The sequence below is a fragment of the Camelus dromedarius genome, chromosome 2 (assembly GCF_036321535.1).
Source record: "Camelus dromedarius isolate mCamDro1 chromosome 2, mCamDro1.pat, whole genome shotgun sequence".
NCBI classification, from domain to species: domain Eukaryota; kingdom Metazoa; phylum Chordata; class Mammalia; order Artiodactyla; family Camelidae; genus Camelus; species Camelus dromedarius.
Genome location: NC_087437.1, coordinates 16,013,741 through 16,039,677, shown reverse-complemented (window position 1 = coordinate 16,039,677; position 25,937 = coordinate 16,013,741). Strand labels below are relative to the sequence as shown.

The following is a 25,937-nucleotide window of genomic DNA, read 5'->3' as shown; positions in this document are numbered from 1 at the left end:
TCTAGAGAAGAAATAAAGAACCAGGACAAGCACTAGCTTGTCTCTGTGATCCATCAAAGTTTGTCCCACGTGAGTGATAGAAAAAAAAGGTTTCTGTGGTCAGAAATGTAACAAGATAATTATTTTTACACCAATCCTTCCGCATGGTTTTTGGCAGACAGCAATTTTATAAGGCATAATTATCTATTTTCACTTGCTTCATAAATTCCTCCTTCCCATTTCGTCTCCCCATAAATAGAAATTATTTAAAACTGAAAGACATCCATTTCGGTGCTTGGTTTCACGTTGCCAGGCACTTCCTCCCGCGCGTTCCTGGCTCCTGCCTCTCTCTACCTGGTCCCGCCCAGCACACCTCCAGAGCCATCAGATCCTCCTGTGAAACATGCTTGTCTGACCCTGAGGAGTCACTGAGCCCTTGCTCCCTGAGGACTGAAAGTCCATCTCGCCACTCCTGTCCAGCTTCGGTCCCAGAGGAGAGGGCGTGGCAACATCCGGAGGTCTCAGATGCTCCACCGGCACCTCCCTCTTTCTCCCACAGCATGTCTGCTCACGGTGGCCACCACCTTCTCACTTGTTTTCTTTGGGATCTCCAGGCCGAGGTGACTGGTGACTATGACCTGAGCCACACGGTGGATTCTGCTGTGACTCTCAGGGCCGGCGTGAAACCTGTACTCCACCCCCTGAGGATGTCACTTTTATTTTTAGATCTCCTATCGTGCTGGAAGCCTCCATATCCGCTGCAATCTTCACACTTTCCAGGGATGTAACCACAGCAAGTTCTAACATTGATTGAGAGTTTACTATGAACCAGGCGCTCTGCCAAAGACTCCATCATACTGTTTTGCTTAATCCTCATAACAACCCAGAAAGGCACACATTATTATGAGGTTGTGAGAAGAAAAGGACAGAGTGTAAGAAAGTTAAGAAATTAGCTCAAGGTCACAGAGAAGGTACCAGACAGAGTCAAGATTCAAATATTCGTATGGGCCGTGCCAAGCCCACCTTTCCAGTGCTTCACGAAGACTGATAATTCAGTAAGCATTCCCAGGACCCACTCAAGGTTGGAGCAGTCTGGGGATGCCAGAACTCCCCGGGGGGCCCCAGGGAGGGAGAAGGAAGGTGGCAGCTTCCTCATCTGAAGCTCAGTAAACCTCAAGTTGAGAGTCGGCTCCTCAGCCCACAAACTTCTCAACCCCTCCCGGCTGGTGGAGCTGCACCATCCCCTTGACCTCTCCCCCTCCCCTCTGCTGTAAGTGGCCCTTTGGTAACTTCTCCTCATTAAAGGTGGCCCCCACTGTCCACTCCATGTAGCCTGGCTTCTTTCAGAGGGTTAGGTTAGCAGGGAGGGCCAGGCCCACCTATATGACCTGCCTCTAGCAATCCTCCAAGCTCCCACCTCATTCCATCCATGGCTTAGCTGTCCCTCTTTCTCTGAGGGCAGCCCTGACACATGGCAGTATGCATCCTAAAGCCTCACATCAGCCTTCTCAGTCTTCCCTCCCCTCCTTCCCTCCCAAGTCTGTCGGGGGACAAGGCCTCTTCCTCAACATGAGCATACAGGGCCACGGACAAGGGGGCAGTCAGCCAGGCACTGATGCAGCAGATCGAGGACCCCAAGCCTGGCAGAGGTGTGAGGAGGATGAAGAAAAAGGAAAAAGCTGAGTGTCCCCAGACCAGCAGCAGGAACATCATCACAGACTTAGACACAGAGCTCCCTATGCCCCCGTTCTCTGAGTTCACTTGGAGCCCACCCCAGGCCCTTTGAAGCAGCCTTGGGATGCACCCCAGTTCCTGTTAAATCAAGAATAAGGCTGGACACACAGGGCTGCCACGGCCTCTCAGAGGTCCAGGAGATCCCAGGCTCTCCCAGGAGATTAAGAAAAAAATGAAGAAATGCCCACACAGGGCTTCAAAAGTTATCATGCATTCTAAACGTTTAGATTATCTTAGAATAAATTAACACATTTAACACTATAAAAAATACAATGAATATATATGTGCTGTTTCATGAGATTAACAGGAATCATTAAAAAATGTTAAATTTTAGCACACTATAGATATTTCCGCTTTGGAAAAAAGTGCATTTTATATTGTACGATTCTTTATAAAATTTTCAATATTGTCAGTGAATGCCTATTGATACAACCTTATGTAAAGACGGTGGCAACAGGCCACACCTGAGGCCCTTGTAGACTTTGAGGCCTGGGCTCCTGTGTGCTTCCAAAACTGTGCCCCCTTTCCCTGACTCCCACTGGACCTAGACACTTCAGATGTCCACCGTCCTGTACATATTAGAAGGAAGAGGAGGGGAAGGTATAGCTGAGTGCTAGAGCACATGCTTAGCATGCATGAGGTCCCCCCACAAAAAAGAACAGAACAAAGCAAAAGAAGGGCAGAGCTCCCCTTTCCCTGGGTCCTCCCCATGCCCCACCAGGCCGTCACCATCTCCTGCTTGGCTGGACAGAGGGCTGCACTTGCAAGGTGAGCAAGCACCTGCGCCCTCCCCTCCCTGACCACCCCTGGCAGCTGGCCAGGCCATGCTGGACACCTTGCTCCACCAGCAGAACCAGCCGGGCCCCCAGGCCGCGGTGCAGGGCTGTGCTTGGCCTCAACATACCCAGATATGCTCCTTGTATCTGAAAAATTATTACTGTGGTGATGTGCGGTGCCTTTTTAAGAGAACAGATGGCACCTCCAATTAGAATGCTTTAAAAGGAAACCCTAATGAGATTATAAAAGCCAACAAATTGACTTTTTCATACAGTACTTCCCTGGCACATATAAATCAAATACATAATGAGACTCAATAAAATAATAGGTTTATTTACACATGTTTTGCCTAGCATTGTGCTGCTGCCCAGCCCGGCTTGTGGGTCCTCTCACCAAGTGCTTGCCCCTGCAGGCCGGGGCTGGGAGCTGGACAATGCGTCCCTGAGCTGCTCCTGGCCCGACCTCCACAGACAAGGGTGGCTCTGATTCAGGGATTTCCAGTCTGACCCTAGCGCTCTTCTTTCAGGGGTGAAAGAGCACAGCGCTGTGTGCAGGGTGTGGTGACACTCACGGGTACGTCCAGCCCTCACCCGCACTCTGGGTGAGGTGGGGAGGTGGTAGCGGGACATAGAGGTTGGGAAGCTGTGACTAACTCATCGCTGGCTGGACCAGGATTGGAGAGAAAAGCCTGGGGTGGGGGTGGGGTCTGACTTTAATGACATGGACTCAGGATATGGGTAGGCAAAGCGGCGTGAGTATCTACAAGGTGCAGAGTGAAGGCTCTGAGATGTTCTTATTTATGCCAGGAGTCGGGTCTGTTGGTTCAAGTGCATCAGGTCAGGTGGCAGAGAGGGAGACAGGAGGCATCAGGTGACAGGTAGGTGGGAGAGGTGCTATTTAGCAAGGAGCTCCACGTCAGCATTCTGAGCTGCTGGCCACTGGCTGACCTCTCTAGGTGACCTTATCCAGGGGCTGGATGGATTTACAGGGTGTGTCTGCTGAGGTGGGAAGCTGGGAGCCTAGACTTCTTTTTGCATGCATTGCTCTGCAAAGAGCCTGGCCAGTGAGAGGGGATCCATAAGCAGAAGTGGAAGGGAAAGTTTTCAGGAGGGAAGCTGTGAGAGCGTGGGCTTTGGCAACACAGAGACTGGTCCTCGGTCTGGACATGCAGACAGTAAGAAGTACATTAAAGAATGCTTCTTAGGCTCACAGGGATGCACAGGGAAACCTCAGAAATCAGTAAGAGAGGATACCACAACCAAAAGCCGGGGACTCTAGTCAGCAGAAATGGAATCACTTCTGTTCATACCTACCTACCCGAGAGGGAGGTCTGGGAAAAAATCAGTTTACAAGAGGGTAAGCTTTTCCTCAGTTCCAATCTATAAGCATTGATTGACCTTAGGATCTGGATCTAGAAGACACTGTCATTCTTTTTTTATCCAGCAAAGGTGATATATACTGCAAGGCCAGAATTAAGAAATTTTTCTACTCAAGAGTTCAGTCATTTTTTTTTCTGTCCATCAAACTGGAAGGAGGTATGAAATGTTTCCTCTGTGTCCTTCTTTGTGGGGGTTGGGCAGAAGGAGTTTGGTGAGAGGAAGTGAAGGGAAGATCCTCCCTCACAGGGATTCAGACAACAGCACGGAACACAGGAGAAACTTCTATCACAATTAGAAGTTAAGCTGGAGCACTGACTTCTGAATGCAACAGGAATACTGAAAAGAAAAGGCATTCCTATTTCAAGGCTGCAACACTTAGGAGAGGAGGAGCAAGTTCTCAAAAGTGCTGTGCAGAGAGTGTAGTGCTTCCAGTCTCCCCACGATTATGAATTACGAAGGAGAAGATGGGGAGGAAACTCTCCCTCCCCCACCCCTCTCTAGGGAGTGGAGTTGCACTTTTGGCAGGATGACTGTTTTTCCCTCTGCAGCAGAGAGTGGCAAAGAGGTGGAGCCGATGCACTAGCCCCAGCCCCTAGAATGTTAGCCTCAGAGATACACACTGGCCACGACTCTGGTCTAGTCATTAGTAGAGGCATGGATGCACCATGCTAGGCACTAGAAGGGACACAGGGAGATGAATCTATGAACCCAGCACACAGGACCTTCATTTGGTAACCAAGACAGTAGGTACAGAATAATTGGACATTTAACAAAATCATGAGAGTTCTGAGGGGAGCCTGGTCACAGAGATACAGGAAGTCCAATGAAAAGAGAGGATATTCTCAGCTGTCAAGACCAAGGGGGCTTCTTGAAGGACGTGACTGGAATAGTTGCTAAGAATTGTTGCAATATCCAATGCATTTTGACTTTGCACACAAAGAACTCTCCATTTGGCATTTTTTAACCATCAGGTGGACAGAAGTTGTCTCGCTTGGGTAGGAGGAAGGCCCTCCCATCTGGAAGGAGGGAGCAAAGAAAGCACATAATCTTGAGGGGGTTCTGCATGCAAGCCAGGCACGGGAGCTGTCCGTTTCAGCACCACAGCCTGCATCTCTGCTTTGTACTACTGCAACTGGAGGATGATGTCTTAAGTCCTCCTCGCCCACCACTTGTACTGTCAGGAAACCAAACTCCCCAGCCCAGAACCCTTACTAGACACTTACTAGTACATGCCACTTCCGGGGGGTCAAAATCCGCTCGGTAGTAGCCAGTCCGGCAGGTGCAGATGGGAGATGCCTCTGAAGGGGATCGGCTGTTGGAGGGGCAGTGCGAGCAGCCCTCAGCTTCCTGGCTGGCCTTGAACATCCCTGCAGGGCAGGCTGGAATACAAACAGATCATCTTAGAACTAATGAAAGAGTGATAGTCAGAGGCCCTTCCCTGGAACTAGAAAATAAAACATTCTGCCCCTTCTAAAAGGACACTGAAATAACCCCTTGCACAAAGTGAGCATTTCACATTAATGAAACCTCTACTTAACACTTCGAAGTCTTCAAAAATCCTTAGTGAAACACAGTACCAATAGCCTCTCTTGAACAATATGAATAATGATTCTTCCCTTTCAGGTGTGTTGAGAGATTTAATTGACAAAATGAATCTATCTATAGCTCAGTGTCTGAGGCGTAAGTGCTCTATAAATGGTTATTCCCTCCCTCTTCCACCTGGTTAACAGCCAGGGCTTTACCCTGAGCCACTCAGTGAAAGAATCTCACCTGGTCCTCAGACAGAAAGAGGTCCTCGTTGACAATGGACTGGACCCGTGGTTCTTAAATGCAACACACACAAGGGGCACTGAGCTGTGTTAATACTTGTTATGAATGATGATAAAGGATTGAAATTCATGAGTGATCCTTTAAGAAGAAATTAAAGTGATTTCAAGGTTACTGGCTTAACAACATTCTTATCCCTTAATTGCATTCTGAAATACTTTAGGGGGTGGGGCAAAAAAGGATGGCTTTGGCAGGCAGTGCACCAGGGAATGTGTCATGTACTTGATGTCATCTATCACGTACTTGACAGTGGGGAAAGTTGGGAACGCCTGGTACAGCCTGATGTCCACTGGAGCTGCCCTCAGATATGAGGCTTTTATTCTTATTTCCCCATGGGGTCAGCCTGGGAAGAGCCATGCCCCAAAAAGTCTGGCTCTAGGCCGTCCCTCAAGCTTCTGCTGTGCCTCGTCTACAGAGACCCTCGACTCCAGGCACCTGGTCTCCGCCTGGCTGATTTCTCAGAAAATTGCCCCTACCTTCCCTGCTTCTCTGAGGCCCTTTCTCACTCTCAGCTCCTGACTTTTCCAAGAAACCTGCTCTGGTTCATCCTCCTTTGAGATCAGGTACAAGTTATCATATGGTCAACTTGCTTGGCTTCCTTATATACTTCACTAATTCATTCAACAAACATTTACTGGCACCCTGCTGAGAAGCTGACCCAGGGAATTTTGAGAACAGAGCCTGCCCTCCAGGAGCTCTTGATCCAGTGTAGTCATACAACTGTAATACAATGTGATCATTGCCATAACAGAAGTGCCATTATAAAGGTTTCTGCTTATACAAAGCTCATCTTCCCAAATACACTGTTCCCTCCTGGAAAGTGCAGCGTATTCTTTACTGCTACTGAGCAGTAGCCACCATCTGTTAATGCTCTTGTTAAATGCTTTACAGGCATTCCTCCATGGGGTAGCTATTATTAGTTCCATTTTGCTAATGAGGAAATTGGGACAAGGAAAGGTTAAAATAGTTGCCCAGGATCACGCAGTGGGAGAAATCATCACGATGATATGCATATAAACTATCTGACAAATATCCACATCTTTGCCACCAAGACAAGAAAGAACTGTTTCCTCTGCTGCAGTCTTCTCACTCTTTCAGTCATTTGAAGTGAGGTATAGGATTTCAGTCACTCTGGAAGTGCCCTGAGGTGGGAGCTCATTTTAATGGGAATCATTTCTTAGATGGAATGTTCTGGAATGGCATAACCCAACAGTGTTCCATGGAGTCCACGTTCTTCAGAGTGTTAACACCTCTTACTAACAAAAGGGGTCTGCAGCCAGATATTTTGAAAATGTGGATTTAAAAAGTTAATCTCATTTTTTTATTACAGAATTTTTCCAAATTTCCAAAAACTGGGATATAGAATGCTATGTTTTCTCACCATGAAGTTCTATTTTGTAGAGCATCTTCTGGGATGTTCCATGGAACACACAGGGGTAAATGTCATTTAGATGTTACAGTAAGGTCCTTAAAGATTTCTGTTGTGATCCATGTAAAAATGGGCCCCTTGTTAGCCACCTCAGCACATTCAAGAGAAATGTCTCAGTAGAAAGATAAAACTAAAAAAATCAAATCTTTACTAAAGGCTCAACCAATAAAACACCAGAAGGAAAGCCCTGAGTGGTACACCCAAAGTACCCTAGAATTTGGCTTGCTGATCTAGCGTTCCAAGCCCTCTCAGTGAATTCTCTCCATTGCTTTCTTCCTCTCTCCCTGTCTTCTTTCCTTATCTCCCCCTTGTCACTCATGAGAAGCACTTGGCACTTCCCATTGTAAACTACCCAGCAGTGCTGCGCCGCATTCAGTTCGGGAGCTGGAGAACCCAGAGACATCCCCGACCTGTGCTACCCAAACACAGCAGAAGTGCTTTCCTTGGAAGGTGGGGGAGGGGAACGTGGTGATTCTCCTGCATTCACTGGAGCTCTGCCACATGTAATTTTCTTAATGTATCAGCCCAAGAGAAACAAGGTGTTTTCACTTTCTTTCTAGCACTTAAAAGCCTCCTTGCTTTACACTGAATGAGTTAACAGCATAAACAACCATCTTGGTATCCACAAGTGGCAGAGGGATATAGAAAATGCCTTCGTCTGAGATTTCTGATGGAGGAAGGCAGAACTGGGTGTCTCCAGACTCTGACAGCCACAAAGGCAGGAAATGGAGGAGAGTGGGGCCAAGCTGGACTTTAAAGGATAGGAGTTAAGAGAAAGGTGGGGTAAAAGGTCCTGGAAACAGGTGTGACAGTGAGCCCTGGGCAGTGATCGGACAGTCCTGGGTCTGATTCCTGGCTCTGCTGGTTCTAACTGGATAACCATTGGCAAGCTATGTAACCCTCAATTTGCTCATCTGTATAAAGAATCCATAAAAAAGAAATGTAACATTTCTCACAACTCCCTCAGGTCATTAGAATTTATCAAAATCAAATATAGAAATATACCCAGCATCAGTAAGTGTTAGACAATGCTAATTCTTCTCTACCTCTACTCAGTTCCTTTTGAAAAACAAGTTTTCTTTGCAGGAACTTTTAGAATTCAGGGTTAGAATGTGAGTTCAGATTCCCAAAGTGGGCCAATAAATCGTGCAACTAAATAGAAGAACGTGTTTCTGCACAGATTATTTCTGTTTTGTGTAATGGGCGAATCATTACTTCTGTAAAGTATATCTCACTGATAATTACAAAATGAATGAATCTCATTAATATTCAGATTTAATAAGTTAATACTTTAATAAAACCTACATCTAGGCATTCCCTAATTTATCAAGAAGTAGTATTCCTAGGTTCATTTGTTGAACTTTTAAGACTGTAACTTGCGAGCACACTTGGGCTATATTTTCTCATAGAATTACTGCTTTAAATAATGGTAAATGCCAGGCTAGTCCATTAAGCCTTTTTAACTCATCCTGTATCAGACACCATTAATGAGAAATAGAAGTTAATGATATTGTTATTTTACTAGAAATTTAACGTAAAAAATAAGAAAATTGTGCTGCCCCTTGAGGAAAAGCAGCTGTGATCAGAAGTGAAACATGGAGTGTCTGGGTAGATTCTAACAAAGAATATTTAGACCAAGAGAAGCAAATGTAATAGCTTCAGCCTAGGTAAGTCACCTGAGTATATAAAGCAGCTGAGAGTAACACGGTGGAGAACGCTGGGGACTCCGGCAGCTTGGAGACCGCACACCTGCCGGAAGGCTCAAAAAATACTAATTAAATACTGTGATAGCCTAATCTAGCACATAGCTACACTTTCCAGCAATTTCGAGGCAGATAACAAATTATTTGCTTTAATATCGTTTCAGAACTCAGGGGTTGCCTTTCTCTTGATTCAAAATTATGGTCAGCACTACCACTACAATCATGAACCCCTCATTCAACAAATGTTTATAGATCTACCGTGAGCTTAGCGCCCCACTAGAGGAACAGAGCAGAGCACAGGCGGTGGGGAACAGACTTTGGGAAGCGCCCTTCCTGGAGGGGGAGGCAGAAAAGGGAATGCTGTTGGGGGTGGGGGGGGACTGGTCAGGCAGGATGTGCATCATTATGAGATGAGGACTGGAAGAAATATATTTTTGTGGCAATTAGGAGGTGAGATTCAAGAGATGCAAAGACAAAGCCAGCAAGGCAGAGGTAAAAGAGCAGGAGACGTAGGAAGGGAAATGAGGTCAGAGACTGCCCTGCCCCATCGCAGCCGGGAAGGTTGCATTACTATTCCAGGACGTGGGTGGGAAAGGCAGAGCCGAAGTCGCCTTGCTGTGTATTCCCAGGAGACCTTTGTCAGTGGGACACCTGTGAGTCTATACGTGGCTGATACCAGTGCAGCCCAGACCGCTTTGTTTCCTTAAGAAAAGGGAGTTTACTTCCCTCCATGGCAGGGGATCACAGTTCAGACAGGTGATAAATGGAGCTTGGGGTGGCACCCCTACACACACACCTCTTTCCCCGCCTGCTCCTCTCTTTGGCAGAGAGGAAAAGACAAGATATGAGGACCAGCTCCCTGAGCACATGTGGATTTTCCATTCCCCAGGCAAAACACGCAGCACTTCCCTCCCCCTTCAAGCGAAAAGGGACTGGTACACGTGACCTCTAGCTGATAGCCCGAAGGTCACCTTGAAATGCCCACCCCACTTCACAGAGATGTAACAAATGACCTAGTGCCTACAATGCTCTGGAGAACCCCCTCCCCTCCCATCTCAGCACGCAGCGTTCCAGTGACACTAAATCCATCACCGACAGTACTATTACTTTATAAAGAAACAGATTAAGTGTCTCATAAACAGTGCAGTGATTGAGATAATGGAAAGCGCCTCTCGCCCCATCTGCAGCATCAGGTTATGAAGCATTTCCAAGCAGCCAGGAAGAGGAAATTAATAGAAGCAAGAGGGAATAACCACTTTTATGCAATTTCCTCAGGAGATAGTGGACCATCTAATCTTTATTGGAGCCCTTTAACCTGTCACTCAGCACTCACCAGAGACTCTTGAGCGCTCACAATTTTTCTTGATATCCAAGGGAGATAAAATGAAAACCTCATAACATTACTTTATATATATTTTTGTACGCGGAGCGTGCACGTCGCCTCTGCCCCTCCCCCGTCCACAGAGGCCTCACAAAACAACATTTTTATGCAGCAGGAATGTGGGAGAGCTTAACTGTTCCCAGTGCATGGTCCAGGGGGTCACAGCTCCTCTGCAGGAAGGAAATCTCTCCTTGCATTTTAAATGCGATGCTTCCCTCCACCGCCGCCTTCTGTCCTTGCTTCTTCTTTTAATAATCTGATTACTTCTCCTGATCTCATTTTTTCCCCCAAATGAGTTTGCAAAGGTTCATGCCAATGAATATTCATTCCCTGCTTAAGAACCGGGTGCCTTTTTCTCAAGGCAGGTGCAGCTCAGCAGCTGGCTCGGGAGGTGCGCCTGCCTCAGGGCGACAGTGAGAGGGGCAAGGCGCATGCTCCTGGCCGGGAAGAAAGACGTTCATGGCCCTGAGCTCGCTGCTCCTCAACCTCATCTTCATCGCTTCAACTCTGGGCTCTGCTCTCGCTCTCGGTCTGGAAGACAGGCAAAGAGCCAGCCACTCTGGACAGCTGCTGTGACCCCTGGGATGGGCATGGTGGGCAGGGGGTGGGGAGGGGAGACGAGAGCTTCCTGCGGGGCACGCGCAGAGCTCTGCGGGGCTCTCCCCATAGGTCTGTGGTCTCTCATTGAGCCTGTGGCCCAATGTCTCCCTTATCTTCACATAATGGGTTGCTGACCCCAGGGGTTCTTGACTCTGGAACTCCAGGCATGAAGCTCCCGGGAAAGAGGTGTTCTGGGATTCTCCATCTGTGCTCATCAGCTGTCTTTGAATTTCCCTGAAATGGGTCTCCGTGAAGAACCCCAGGACATCCCAGTGGGACCCAGAGCCTTGTGAAACTCCCACTTCCCCATATAGACATGGCAGTATGTTGAGAAAAACCAGTAGCAGAGAAGTGGTTCCCAGGCAGGCAGGCAGGCAGGATTCTGTCCAATCACTGTGCTAGTTTGAAAGTTCTCTGAAGGCTGATGCTAGGTCTTGTAAGTTTTGCCTCTTCCTCTCCCTGGCACTGAGCACAGGCCTTACACATTAAGCATACACATCCTGTGGCTGGTTGAACTGAATGGTCACTGAAGGCCTGCTGTGATAAGACCCTAAGATTAAAGCTGTGATTGAAAAAAGAATAACAACAAAAAATAATAATATGATCTTAGTATTACAGGGTAAGAGGGGACAGGCACTTTCATACACAGTGCGGATGCTTAAAGCTTTTCTGTATTAAGACCTTCAAGATGTCCAGTGCTTTGATTCAATAATTCTACATCTAAAAATAATTCTAAAGCAAGAGCAAGCAGAGGTGGAAAAAGATTTACGTCAATGGATGTTTACTCCATTGTTATCTACAATGTGGAAGAAAGAAAGGAAGAAAGAAAAAAGAACTTAAAAGTCAAATAATAGGGTATTCACTTTATATGATGGAATACTACTCAGCCATAAAAAATAATAAAATAATGCCATTTGCAGCAACATGGATGGAACTAGAGATCATCATTCTAAGTGAAGTAAGCCAGAAAAAGAAAGAAAAATACCATGATATCACTCATATGTGGAATCTAAAAAAAGAAAAAGGAAAAAAAGAACACTATGAACACATCTACAAAACAGAAACCAGACTCACAGATATAGTAAACAATCTTATGGTTACGGGGGAAAGGGGAAGGAAGGGATAAATTTGGGAGTTTGAGATTTACAAATGTAAGCCACTATACATAAAAATAGATTTTAAAAAAAGTTTCTTCTGTATAGCACAGGGAACTATGTTCAATATCTTGTAATAACCTTTAATGAAAAAGAAAATGAAAACGAATATATGTATGTATATGCATGACTGGGTCATTGTGCTGTGCACCAGAAACTGACACATTGTGACTGATTGTACTTTAATTTAAAAAATAGGGTATTCACTAAATAAATTACATGTAATGTGATACTACAGAGTCATCAATATTATGTCCTGGAAAAGTATTTTTAAAGTAGATGTTAAACTATACATAGAGCATGAACTTGATAACACACACACGCACGTATATACATACACACATACGTACATATACAACAACATGCAGACACACATATAAACCATAAACACTAAAACAGAAACTGGGAGTGGTGGTATGACCGCTGATGATGATTTGGTGATTTTCCACAGTTTCCCAATGTTTTGAATTGTCCATACAGGACTCGAGTAATCAAAGAAAATCTCAGTCACGACATTTTTAGATCTGAGGGAGAACACGAAAGTATGGCTGGCCACCTCCAACCCCAAGAAGCTGAGATCAACAGGGCAGGTCAGAGTGGGCTGCTTACCAAGGAAAGTCCCACACCAGAGCTGGAGATGCCCTGTGCCAGAGGTCTTTAGAGGAAGGAGAGAGTTAAGGGGAGCCAGGAAGGCTGCCTGGAGATGGTGGCACACACACAGGCCTTGAAAGACGGGTACAAACTGATGCAGAAATGGGAGGATTAGGCAAAGGGAAAAGAGTGTCCCAAGCCTCAGAGGGAACAGGACCCTGTGCTTGCCTAGGGGAGCTGCGAGAGTTGTAGACACTGCCGGGCCCACACAGCATTCGTGGGACCACGGCAGGAGGTGGGCTGGGGCACCCGCTTCTATGTTGACCTGCCCACAGGCGGCCACATGGCCCTCCAGACCCTGCCTCCTCAGGCCCCGCGCCAGCTGTAATGGCCTGGGCAGAGGGAACACTTAGCTGTGTCACACACTCCTTTCACTCTTGGTGACACTTGAGGAAATTGATACGTGCTGCCGGCACCGTGACACAGACGAGACTGTAACTTCCAGGGCTGTTAAGCTGCTCGGGGAGCAGCAGCAGCAGCAAGCCTAGAACACATCAGTCAGCATGGAAGTTGTTGAAGACGTGAGGTCAGGGTCAGGGGCGCGTTGCTTTGGTGAATGGGGAGATCACCGGTCAGGACTGAAGGATGACAAACAGAAATGTTGTGTTCCGAGGGGGAGGGGCAGGCACTCAGGTCCTTGTCACTAATGGCAGCCTGTCCCCCCAGAGAGCAGCCAGGCACAACACAACCAAGGCCAGGTCCGGGGAGGGAGGGCATCAGAGCCTCCCAGCAGGCAGTTTTGGGCTGCATCCTGCAATCCTGGTGCAAGGTCAGTGTGGTTGGAGAGTGGAGTAGCCACAAAGCAAACCCAGGAGTTTTCTGATGACTAGGCCAGTGATTCTCAAACTGTGCTCTCCAGGCCAGCAGGAGCAGAATCAGCTGGGAACTTGTAGAAACACAGAAGCACAGACCCCACTCCAAACCTACTGGACCAGCAACTCCGCGGTGGAGCCTAGCGATCTGAGTGTTTGCAAGCCCTCCAGGAGATTCTGCGCTGAGAACCACGGCTCTAGGCCACCTGGTAGACTGGAAACATCACAGCCGTGGGGCCAAATGAAAACTGCCACTTCCAGGTGGTGTGATCTTAAGCAAGTTACTTACCGCTCCCCCGCCTCCTCAGCCCCCTCCTCTGTAAAAAGGGGTGCTAGGGTAACTTCCTTCTCAGCTTTGTGAAGGCCAGTGTAATGAATGCCAACTTTCTGAAATGTAGCATCTCCTCAGTGAAGAGCAGCTGGCTGTTGCCTGCAAGGAGCCAGGCTGAATGTTCTCACCAATCATTATTTTTAAAGTATTTAAATTGGCCACTTAATATATACTTGGTGCTGTGCTGGGCACTGGGATCCGCCAGTGGATGAAACACTCAAAGATCCCTCCCTCACAGGGCTGATATCCTAGTGGAGGAAGACAGACCCTAAACTGGAAATTCCAACAGAGGGAATTGGTGCAGGAGGCCAGAGCAGAGACCTAACTCCATCTGGGAGGGTCTCAGGCAAGTGGCATCCAAGTTAAGATATAAAGAATGCATAAGAGCTGTTTAGGTTGGCAGAGGTAAGGTGGGTTAGTGAGGGGAGGCAGAGGACCCTCCCCATGGGCAGAGCAGCATGTGCAAAGGGCCCAGGAGAAAAAAATATGACTCAGTCAACAAACTGAGAGCAACATTTCCATGGTGTAGTGTGAGCGCCACAGGCTCAGGCAGAGAGTACATCTGGGGTGGATGGGGGTCAGTTCATAAAGAGGAGGCTGAGTCTGGAGAGTAACCTGAGCTCACGTTAGCCCTGGACTTTATCTTTAGGCCACAGAAACCACTGATGGGCTTAACACTAGGGGGGGGGGGGGACACACACAATCAGATTTTTGTTTCTGGAAGATCACACTGGCTGCTGGGAAGAGAATAGATTGGAGGAGTGGGGACGGTTAGGGGGAGACACAGGAAGAGTAATGATCACTAGGGTAGTGGGAACAGAGTCAAGAGTCATTTAGAAGAGGAGGATCTGGGCGTTGACTGGGGATCACTCATGCATTCAACAGTCTGCACAGAGCCCCTGCTGGGTGCCAGGCACTGGGCCAGGGGACCGGCCGTCTGGCTTGTACCCCTGCTTTCCTGCTGATGCCGGAAAGCCTGCCCTCCACACTTCATCCACTTGGGCTGGGCATCTTCCTCTGCCTGGAGTTCTCTTTTAAGAATCCTACACCCTGGCAGTGGGCTGACTGTCCCTATGATACCGAGGGGGTCGAGAGTGGCATTAGGAAAAGGAAGCGCAGGGAAGGTGCGGTATGGGCTCACTCGGAAACCAGGGCTGGCCTGGCTCCTCTCGAAGCTGGCTGGGTCTGCTCCCCAAGTCCGTCCCCTAACTCCAGCCTGCAAACAGGGCTGGAGGAGCCCGTGCACCAAGGATGGTTCTTCAGACTCAGGAATCCTTCAGGACTTTGGGATGGGATGGGGAGGAGGCCTCTATCTGGAGACGGAGCCCCAGCACTGATGTGATTTCCCTGGACCCTGAAGGTGGGGCCCTACCTGAGCACCTTTCCAACGCGGACCACAAGAAGCTGCCGGGAGCCCCATGGAAACACTTACTAAGCTTTAGCCCAACAAAGCCCTTTCCCTTTTATATGCACGTCTCATTCATCCAACAGACATTTGGGGAGCACTTCTGATATGCACAGAGTTAGATAGAAGAGAGTCCCTTTCTTTCCATCGGGAGAGAAAAGGGCTATGGCTGAGGAGCAGGACAGACATGCGGGGAATGAGAAGTGAGAGGGGGCCTGGAGGAGCCCTCGATCCAGAGGCAGCAGATGGCCGGTGAGGCTGGAATGCTTTAGATGTGGGGCTCCCGGGGCACAGCGAGGCCTCCTGGAGAAGAGCTGATGTCACAGCCAGATGGTGAAGGAGGTGAGTGAGCCCATGCTGGGGGCACAGTTGGCAGGAGGGTCTGTCCTTTAGAAGAGAGCAGAAGTGTCCTGCCAGCAACAGGACAGACTCCTTTAAGGGAGCATGGCCTTCCTATCTCCCTCTCCACAACCAGGGAGATGCTTCCCATGACCCAACAAAGAGGACATGAGGGTCAGATCACTTTGGCCACTCCAAGGGGCCCCAAGGTCCTCTATCCCAGTTAGGCCCATCAGGCCACCAGGGCCTGCCGGGCCTAGGCTCCCACTTCTATGCCAGGGGAAGGGGAGGGCAGGGAATCCCCAGATGTCCCCTCCCGAGGCCCTGTCCCCACCTACGTCAGAGCCTGGCTGCCAATGCTCTAAAAACATCACCAATCTGGTAGCTCTGGGCAGCAGGCAACGGGACCATATGCCGTCCATCAGGCAGCTTCCCACGTTTCTGAACTGACGTCCTTACCCTTTGAGAAAAACCTTAGTTTTAAGTACTCCAGTCAATACAGATCTTGATGGACTCCCTGAAAAAATAATTAATAACCAAGTCTTTAAGATAAATAAAGGTGACTTCTTACAGTGTTTCTCAAGGCTGGGCAATGGCAAGAAGCCACCTAGGGCTCCTTGCTCTTTCCTGTGGCAGCCGGGTCTGATGAGTCATCGCACCCAGAAAAAGCCTGCCGTCCCTTGCTCTCTCGCTTCTCACAGAGCCCATATGAAAAAAAGGAAAAAAAAGAATCACGTTTGGATGCATCACACAAATCTTATTTTCTCTCCAAAACCTGACAAGGCAAATCGTACTTTTCTCTGAGGGAAGGTTGTTATTGTTTCCCCTTTTCCAAGCTTCCTCTCCCCAGGGCTTTGGTGAGTCCACAAATCACATGTACTCAGGGTGGAAAAAAGACCTTAGAAATATCCTGGAACAGGGTTAGCCAGTAGAGCCACAATCGCCACCTCCCATGCCGGCCACGGCAGACATCACTAATCAATCTTGGCACTCACTCCCACTCAACCCAGACCAGGGCTCAGAATCTTTAACACAATGCCCTAGGCAGCCACTACCCGTGGATCAAAACTGGCAAATCCAGAGCTATGATGGGGAAACTAAGGCCCAGAGAAGGCAACAAATAACTTGGCCAGAGGCGCACAGTCAGCAGGGGAACCAGAACAAGGCAGAGAGTCAGGTCCACCTGCCTCGTCAGGACGAGTGTGCTGCAGCCCTGCCCCCACCTGCCTCATTCCTTCTCCCTTTCATCTTCGAGGTCAGCCCCACAGCACAGCCTCCTCTCCAGCTGGGATACCAGGGCCCCTAATTATTCTCTCTGCGTGCATCGGGGAAGAGCTGCATCATGTTTAAGTAAGTGTAGCTAAGAGGTGCCGCATCTCAAGAGAAGGTCAAGTGCTGCATATGTATAATATAAGATTAAGATTTTCCCCTTCTGTGGTGTACTTGATAAAATAATTTCACTGTGACATTTACGGAAACCCAGGAGTAGAAATGGGCACAGTGGAATTTCCAGCTTCTCCCCAGGTCACAAAGTCAGAAACACCATAAATCTCTAACACTATTACACACCGTTCAAGTGGGACAAGTGAGCAAAAGAAATGATTTTTATTCTTCCATAATGACAGAGCAAAAGCATTAAGGCTGAGTTTCTCCAGCTGTATGACCAGAGCTGTCTTGATAGATAAAGGACAGGAAACTTCCCTCACGCTGCCCTGACCTGGCCCAGTGGCACAGAGTTGGGGATATGGGCCTTCTGCAGAGGGTCCTAGAAAAGGGATCTGTCCAAGGTCACAGAGGAATCAGTCGGGTCTGACTGGCTCTAACACGCCCTTGCCAGAAGGGTTTGTTGGGTCTGGTCTCAGCCCTTAAACTGCAGTAACTGTGGGTGTGCCACTTGGTAAGTCCCAGAGTCAACTCTGAAAGAGGGAAAGAGCTGTGAGAAATAATCAATGTTGAAATAATAAGGTTCAAGGTTCTACTCATCCCCAAAGATTTCCCACGGAGGAGTGAATGTGACAGTCAGAACCTCTGCATGACATTTATCCAAAAGGCTAAAGGCAGACAAATTTGGTAGAATACATTTGGTCTGACTTTTCTCAGGAACCTCACCAAATCTGAAGCAGCCTCTGAACAGGGAAACAGGGCTCACGGATCGGGTTCTGGAATAGGGAGGATGCCCTCCTACTGAGCAGCTGAGCAGGGTCAGCCGAGGTGCTGGACCCCTGGAGGACCTGAGTGGCCCAGTGGCTGTTGTCAATCAGAGCAGTTGGGAGGGGGCTCCCGCTGCAGGAGGGGCAGACAAGGATTGAACGGCTGTGCTCTACCCGGAGTGACCATTTATTCCCAGGTGCTGAGAGGTAATTTCCAGAGTGCTCTGTGTCCTTCCTGTTTGCAGTTCCTGGAGGTACATTAGCATCACCGACTGCCTTCAAGTTTGTCAGTTAGACGTGATTAAGGGGGAAGCTTGCGGCAAAGATCAGAGGTGTGAAGGGTGCACTTAGCACTCAGATCTCCGTGCACACCCAGGGGAAGCCGAGAGAGCCCCTCCTCTGAAGGCAACTCCTGGGGGCATGAGGGAGGGCCCAGGGAAGGAGAGGTGGGTGGGTGCGGCCCCCCAGGAAGGGCCCGAAGGGAGGAGGGAGGAGGTGGGGCAGACCCTGCTGAGCAGCCTGGGAGAGGACTTGCCCAAAGGAAGTAAGTCGGGGGCTGAAGGGAACACAGGAGCCTAGCATGGACCACCATGCTGGCCCCTCTGTTTCAGAGGAAGGCAGAGGTGGGCTTGTCCTTGTCCACCCTCCCCTGGCCAGCCTTTGGGTCAGGCCAGCAAGAACCTCACATCAAATGAGAGATGAGCATGTCCTGCAGAGCGCAGTCTGCGGGTGACGCTGGGTCCTCCCCTTCCACCTGCGGCACCCTCCTAAGGCCAGGTCTGTGGGTTGTCAAGCTGACCTCCACTGCCTAAAACTGGTTACAAAGTCTTGTCAATATTAATAACAATAACGTTATGAATAATAACAATGATCAGTATTTAAACAGCATTTATCAAGGGCCAGGGACTCAGTGGCTCTGCAGACCTCATTTCATACTCATAACCATCCTAAGAGACACAGGCCACAATTATTCTTATTTTGATTAGGAAACTGAGGCTCAAACAAGGTTAGCATCTTGTCCGAGGTCCCACAACCAGCCATGAAGCCAGGAATTGAACACAAGTTGCCTGACTCCAGAGACTTGGTAACTCATTGGCTGAAATATTTTAAAATCAAGCAGTTTCCTTGGAACCAACAAAACCAGTGTGCATCATGTTAAATATAAACTATGCCAATGTGACTTCACGGAGAAGGAGTACCAGCTTCTGAGTTACAGACGCCACTACTCAGAGCCATAAGAAGCGAGTTGTATAATCATTCTGAGTCTTGGTGTCCTCATCTGTAAAAATGGAGTAACATTAGTCCCTATCTCATAGAATTGTTTTGATCATTGAATGAGATAATGAATAAAAATGTTTGGTGCAGTACCTGGCATATAATAACTACTCAATTAAAAGTAGCTGTTAATATTATTCTGTTATAAAAGTATAATGTGTTCACAATAGGCAATGTGTCATCACCTTGCTAATGTTTTATATTTTTTAAATTCAACATTTGCCCCACCACATACAGCATTCCTATCAAGGTTTAATGAGGCATGGGCCTCGGCTTGAATCGCTAAGATCCAGAGATATAAGCAAGCCTATGTGACTTCTGGGCAGTGACTGTCAAAAGAGAAAGCTAGCTCTTCTTCCCTCATTCTTCATTCCCACTGGCTGGAAAGTGGTCGTGATGGCTGAAACTCACACAGCCATCTTGGGCTGCGAGGTGAAAATTTTGTGCTAAGGATGTCAAGAGCAGCAGGTTTGAATATACCTTGGTCTCTAACACCACGTTAGGGAGGGCCCTTCCAGCCTGAATTTATTTGACATGACAGAAAAAACAAGTCTTTTTTATTTTAAAAACCAAATTATCTTACATGTTTCCATTTCTCATAGACGAATGTAATTCTAACATACCATTTCCTTTCAATGAAACTTGGTAAGAAAGAGTTATCATTCCCATTTCACCGGCAATGACACTGAGGCTCAGAGAGGTAAAACAACTTGCCTGATATTTCACAGCTAGTCTGTGGCAGAGGCAGGATTCAAAAGCAGGTCTGCCTGGCTTCAAAACCGATGCCCTTCCCAGTTATTTACTAAAGTGACGATATTCATGGGGGTGGGGGCGTTTGGCATTTATATGCATGTGCATTAAGGCTTGAGAACGCACGTGTCCATTGCATATGAGTTCATGAGAGAGGCCCAGGAAACAGGCCGGATGTAGTGCCTTTCCGCCTACTGAGGGCACCTTGCCCTACTTACTTTCCCTGCTTCCAAAGGGAGAGAGCGACCCCAGCTTTGGTCTAGGTCAGGTAGCGCTGAGCCCTCTGAGTCTCTGCCCACCTGAATTCCTGATCAGATGTAAAAAATGTGATGTATGCATGTGGTTGCTGGGCATTCTGCAGACGCCTGCTCCAAAAGGCAAACTCATCTTCCCTGTGGCTTCCAGTGGGCAGAGGAAAATGAAGGGACTGTAAACGGTGGGACAGGCTGAGCTTCCCCAGGACGCGTGGGCAGCTCGGCATCAGGGGGCGGTGAGTGGTCACTGGCACTCACTGCTCCTGCCTCTAGTGGGTGCCAGCTTCCTAGAATATAAGATGTTTGCTATGGACATGACATCTGGGCACTTGTAAATATTATCATTTAGGCCATCCCAGTCCGCATACGCTGAAGGAGACTATCACCTTTATGCCCACTTCCCGGATAACTTCAGGATGGGATCTGGGGCCAGAAGTATCCAGCCTGCCGTCCACCAGCCTCAGGGGGCACGGAACAGTGAGTGCCAAGGAAGCCACGTGCGTTAAAGTCTGGATTTCATCATCATCAGGCTAATAATCATTATTATCCTATGAAACTTCATTACCGAATCCCCCCTTTACCATTTCCACATCTAACACTCATTTGTTAATAACCAAGATAAAGGTCCATAAAGCAATATTGCTCCCATGTAACACGTCTTTCTCCTTGCTCTCAATAAGGTTTCAGAATTTCATCAGAGGAATGTAAGCGCTTCACCAAGATGTGTCAATTATTTCAAGATGACAGGTATTCGATTCCCAAACTCATCAGTGGGGGCTGAAAATGTACTGGTTCATCAAGCAAAGCACATTTCTGGAAGCGCGCTCACCATTTGGGAATCAAATAATAATTGCAATACCAACACCTAGGCTTTCTAATGGGTTTTTTCAAGGAGCTAAAGGGTTTCGACACATTCCCCACCAACCCACTCTCAGATTCATCTTCTTTGTAGGCCTCTGAAGTGGTGAAGGCACCGGCTTTATCTCTCCCACTTTGCAGAGGCAGAAACTCAGACTCTCAGCTCAGAAGCTGAATGACTTACATAAACAAAGCATACTGGAGGTAAAAGAAAGATACACAGCCACTCCTTCACTTTGGGTCTCTGATCACTTGACAGAAACATCACTCCCTGGATCCAGACCCTGCTGAAGATACACAGCAGAGTAAACCAGAGTCCCCATTCTCAAGGAACACAGGCCTAACGGAAGAACACAATGCCAGCAGTAATTATAAAACAGCGTGATTCGTGGGAAAAGAGAAGCATGTATGGGAGTGGGGAGAAAACAGGCAGTCCCCTCCGTATTTGTTGGACAAGAGGACAGCTGATCTGGGTTTTGAAGCATGAATAGGAGTTTTCTAGGTAGACAAAATGAAGGAAGGCATTTCAGGCAAAGGAAATAGCACGCACAAAGGCATGGTGGTGGGCAAGAGTCAAGGATGTTTAGTAGCTTGCTAGTGTCCTTGCTATATGTCCATCATCAACTAATGAATGAGAAGAAGCATCAGCTGTTGCAAATAGGCTGCAGTTAGTCTTGGATGGGGGCAGAATGTTGCACTGAGTCCTCAAGTCAGTAGGGATCACGGATATGTTTCAGAAGCACCCACCTGCATCCCCGACTACTGAGTCTCTCTTGATGACTGCCTGCCAGTTCTCACTCTCCCACGTGGTCCTTCTTGCCCGCCTCCTTCTGATCTCCCAGAGGTAATCAAAAGGACCTCTTGGACCTGGCTGGCTCTGGATAGCAGGGCATGGGTGTCTCAGCCCTGAATGGGGCTGCCCAGACTTCCTAAACGTGAGATAAGCACCTTCCTCATGCCCCCAACCCACCTGACTGCATTCTCTGAGACCTCTTTTGTCCGAATAGAATAACACAAGTGCAAAAGGGACCATCTGAGGAAGGAGAGTTAGTAGGTGCAATGGACCAAATGTTTGTCCCCCTACAGCCAAATTCATATATTGAAGACTTAACCCCCAATGTGGTTGATAGGTATCTGCAGGTGGTGCCTTTGGGAGGTAATGCGGGTTAGACTAGGTCATGAGAGGGGGCCGCATGATGGGAGTAATGCCCTTGTAGAAAAAGAAAGAGACATGAGACCTCTCTCTCCCTCCTTCTCTCCCTCTCTCTCTCTCACTCTCTATGCAAGCAATGAAGAAAGGGCATGTGACGACTTAATGGAAAAACAGTCTACAAGCCAGGAAGTGGGCCCTCACCAGACACTGAACCTGCTGACGTCTTGATCTCGGACTTTCCAGCCTCCAGAACAGAGAGGAATACATATCTGTTGCTCAAGCCCCTCCATCTGTGGTCTTCTGTTACAGCAGTCCTCGCACAGACAGCAGGAAGGTCTTCCTTCCCTCCCAGGCCCTGGCCTTGCCTCCAGGCGCAGGCTGATTCCTGTCTCCTGCGAAGGCCTCTTCTCTACTCCAAATCAGGGCTGCACCTCCGTCCTTCCCAGGCAGGGCCTAGTGTGGATTTATGATTTAATTTGTGTGTATGGCACTAAGAAATGATTTCGGGGCTGGTCACTTAAGAAATGATTAAAGACCATCATTTCAAACCCACAGCACTCCCTGGGGGAAGGGAAGCGGCATGAGTCAGACAGAGGTGTCGGTAATGCGGAGAGATGGACGGGTGACAGGGGAGGCCAGTCCCCTGGGGAAGACGGAGACAGGAGGGCAGGGCCTGGATGCTTCGTTTCTGCTGCTGGGAGGGATGTGCATGCTGGGGAGCGCTGGATCACGCCCTCAGGACCAGCTGGGCTCGGGTCCCCCATCAGACATTGGTGATGCTATGTTTGTCCAGACCAGCAGGTTCCATCCGAGGCAGGTGCAGGGAAAAATACGCCCAGGCTCCCTCCCTCGGCACCTTCACAGCCTCAGAGCAGTAAACCTGGGCCGGAAGGTGGCTGAGTGTGAAGGAAGAAAACAACTCATAAAGCCTTTGTCCTCCAGAGGCTTTCCGTGCGCTGACACCGACCGGAAGCCTGCACGTCGGAGCTCTCAATCACCCTGACGTCTCTTCCCAGGGAACGGCCGCGTGCCACACTGAAGCGATTTATGAGGGGTGGCTACAAAGTTCTGAGACCAGGTAATGAGCTTGGGAAGATGCCCTCAGCTCTCCCCTCGAGGAATTCCTCAAAGTCAGGGCCGTTCGCGGTGCCTCCTGTGTTAATCAACCCGCTCGGCCACCGGAAAACACAGCTGAGCCCTGGCCCCGCCTGCTCATGGCTGCACATTCAACACGTGGCCCAGGATGTCCCAGGAGGCGGCAATGGGCCAGCAAAATTCACCCCTGGTGTTGACTCTGAACACCAGGGTTCCAGACCAGTTCCCTTGCTGTCTGTGAGGTCACGCGCAAGACCCATGGTGGCCTCTCCCAGCTGCAGTGGACTCATCTGTGAAATGGGGGCGTGGGAAGTGAGGACAGCTCCTCAGCTCTGCTTCTTTGCTCCTGATTGGTGAACACATACGAGGCTTAATCCTCCTGTGAATGACAGCTCCCACAGCTGCTAACCTGAGCCTCTCGGAACATCCGTCATGGTAAATGGCACTTTGATTTTTGTAAACTCCTTTTATTCTAAATAGTAAAAATAGCTCCAAGAGCACCTTCTCATTCGTGTTTTGCAATACCTCTCAGCAGAAGGGACAGGGACAGAGAGGTCCCAGGGGAGGAAGGGGCTGAACCTCAGGCCAGCTCTGCAGCTGACGGGGGTGAGTCCCCTCCCTGGACCCCACTGACCGCTTTGGTGAAATGAATGGTTAAGCTGGATTCAAGGATCCACCTATCCCTTTATCACACCCTCATTTTCAAGGTCATCCATCCATCCTGCAGCCACTTGGCACACACTTTTGTTAAGCAGGGGCCCTGTATATTCAAAGGCAAGCAGGAAGCAGTCCTTGTCACAAGGAGGTCATGCCCTGACCTGGAGGACTGCTCCCACTTCTGTGGTGCTAATCCAACCAAGAGCAGTGACTCTCCTTTGCGGCTGTGCCCCGTGGGTCAGCTGGGGCACCCAGAAATAAAAGACCGTGCTCAGCCAGCGTGTCCAAGGCAAGGTGGAGACTCAGCTCATCTGGATGCAGGCCTCCTAGAGAGATTTTCCCATTAGTCTGCAGGCCTTCCTCATCAATAATGGTACCAACCATAATGAAGATAAATATTTTGCAATGAACTGTTGCTTTGTCACGTGGGAAAAGCAATTCAAATTAAAGGCACTTTGGTCTCTCTCTCTGCCCTCCTTTATTTTATTTCATTTGCTTGGTATATCTCTGAGCTAAAAAACAAACAAACAAACAAAAAAATTCTATTCTTGAAAAGGGAGAGGGAGGACCATATCCAGCAAAGATTTTACTCATTGCCGAGATTTCACTATTTCATAGTTCTGTCACCACAAACACGCCCCTGTGTTGAACTGCCATCATCACCAGCTCCCAGGAGGTGAGGGGGGCCCCTGTTTGGGACAGGAGTCCACGAGACCAGGACTGCAAGGGCTGTTTCGGGCTTCCTGGGAAGCAAGGGATAAAGCCAGGGGGACAGACAGGTGACGGATGCATTTGGCCTTTATTATCATTATTTTTCAATGTGCAGGCTTTAATTAACTTGACCACCTAACACTAACTTGCCTACTACACACAATTAAAAGCGCCAGTTGAAGAAACAGAACAGCAGGAGGGAAACTTACCGCCTCCTCCTGCCCCTCCCCAAGCTCTGGAGAAGATGCTCTTGTGATGGAGATGAGCCCCGCCCTACCCCCACTCACTCTCAGCCCTGTTTCATACCTTCACTGCTGGGTTCAGAGCCTTGACCTAACGGTTTCCTCCTCTCTTCTGTATTTTCACCCTCTGTCTTGAGGACTCATTCCATGGATGGCCCACAAGCAGATGTCCACAGCCTCTTGCTTCTCGAACCTCCCTCCCCTACCCCACATCCACATGTCACCACGGCCTGTCATCTCTAGGTTCTGAGCTATCCCTACCTTGGTTCAGGCCCTTGTCTCATCACCAGCTCCCTGATGTCCCCACTGTTGCCTACCTCCCCCGCACACCTCCCAGAGAAATCTTCCAGTAACAGGGATCAGAATCAATGCCACTTTCCTGTCTAAAACCTCCGAGGGCACCCCTGACTTGGCAATAAAGTCCTGTGCCTGGTCGTGGCTTTTCCACAGCCCCTCGGGATCAGTGGGCCCGCTCACCCTTCCAGCCTCTTCGTCAGCCTCTCCCTGCCACTATGCACCCATGCCTGGCTGCCCAAGGAGCTACTATCGGTGTCAGAACCACTCAAGACCCCCTCCTCCAGGAAGCACCGTCTCCTCTGAGCCTGTTCTAGACATCTATGTGCCCACACTGGGTCTGTCTGTTTACCCACCTGCCTCCCCCGCCAAGCTGCTCCCAGCGCCCTGCGCATCTTTGCCTGCCCATACCTAGATGGTGCTCACGTTCTCGTGTTCAATGAGCAAAAAAGTGGGTATAGGCAAGACAAACTTTGAAGAGCTCAGACTTTTTTAAAATAAACTTTTTCCTACTATATGATTTACCACCTTCTAAGACATCACTAACTCAGATCTCTGCAAGCCCTTCCCACCCACCTCTGAACCTGAAATGTGCCCATTCCCTCTGGCTTAGCTCGCAGGCCACTCCCTCCAAGACAGTGCCCCTCACTCCCCGGCTGGCATGAATGTCTCCCCCCTAAAACATCCCCTTAGCACCATCCATGCATCTGTGTCTGTCTTCCCCACTGGCACGGTCTGTCTTGTGTTAAATATGGAGTCAGGGAGCCCAGGAAGGGACCCTGGCCCCACCTCCTACCAACTGTGACCACGGGCAAGTCACTAATCTCTCTAAGCCTCAGGCTCCCCACTTGCAAATTAGGAATAATAGTGCTTCCTACCTGCTATAATAATAATAGTATATAATGACAGTGCATAATAGTAATAGTGCCTGCTTGTCCTGGCAGAGAGTAAACTTGTATAATCCATGTAAATGATTTGTGTATGAAGCAGTCAAAAG

General features: G+C 48.7%; 1 protein-coding gene across 2 annotated transcripts in view; it reads right to left on the bottom strand.

The window, feature by feature from the left end:
- The window catches only part of EPHB1 (EPH receptor B1), a 408,729-nt gene that overhangs the window by 132,919 nt on the left and 249,873 nt on the right, over positions 1 to 25,937 (bottom strand). For both annotated transcript variants that reach the window (XM_031439520.2, XM_010975520.3), the window contains one exon: positions 5,093 to 5,248. In XM_031439520.2, the coding sequence (XP_031295380.1) occupies positions 5,093 to 5,248 (156 nt within the window). The remainder of the gene's footprint in view (positions 1 to 5,092; positions 5,249 to 25,937) is intronic.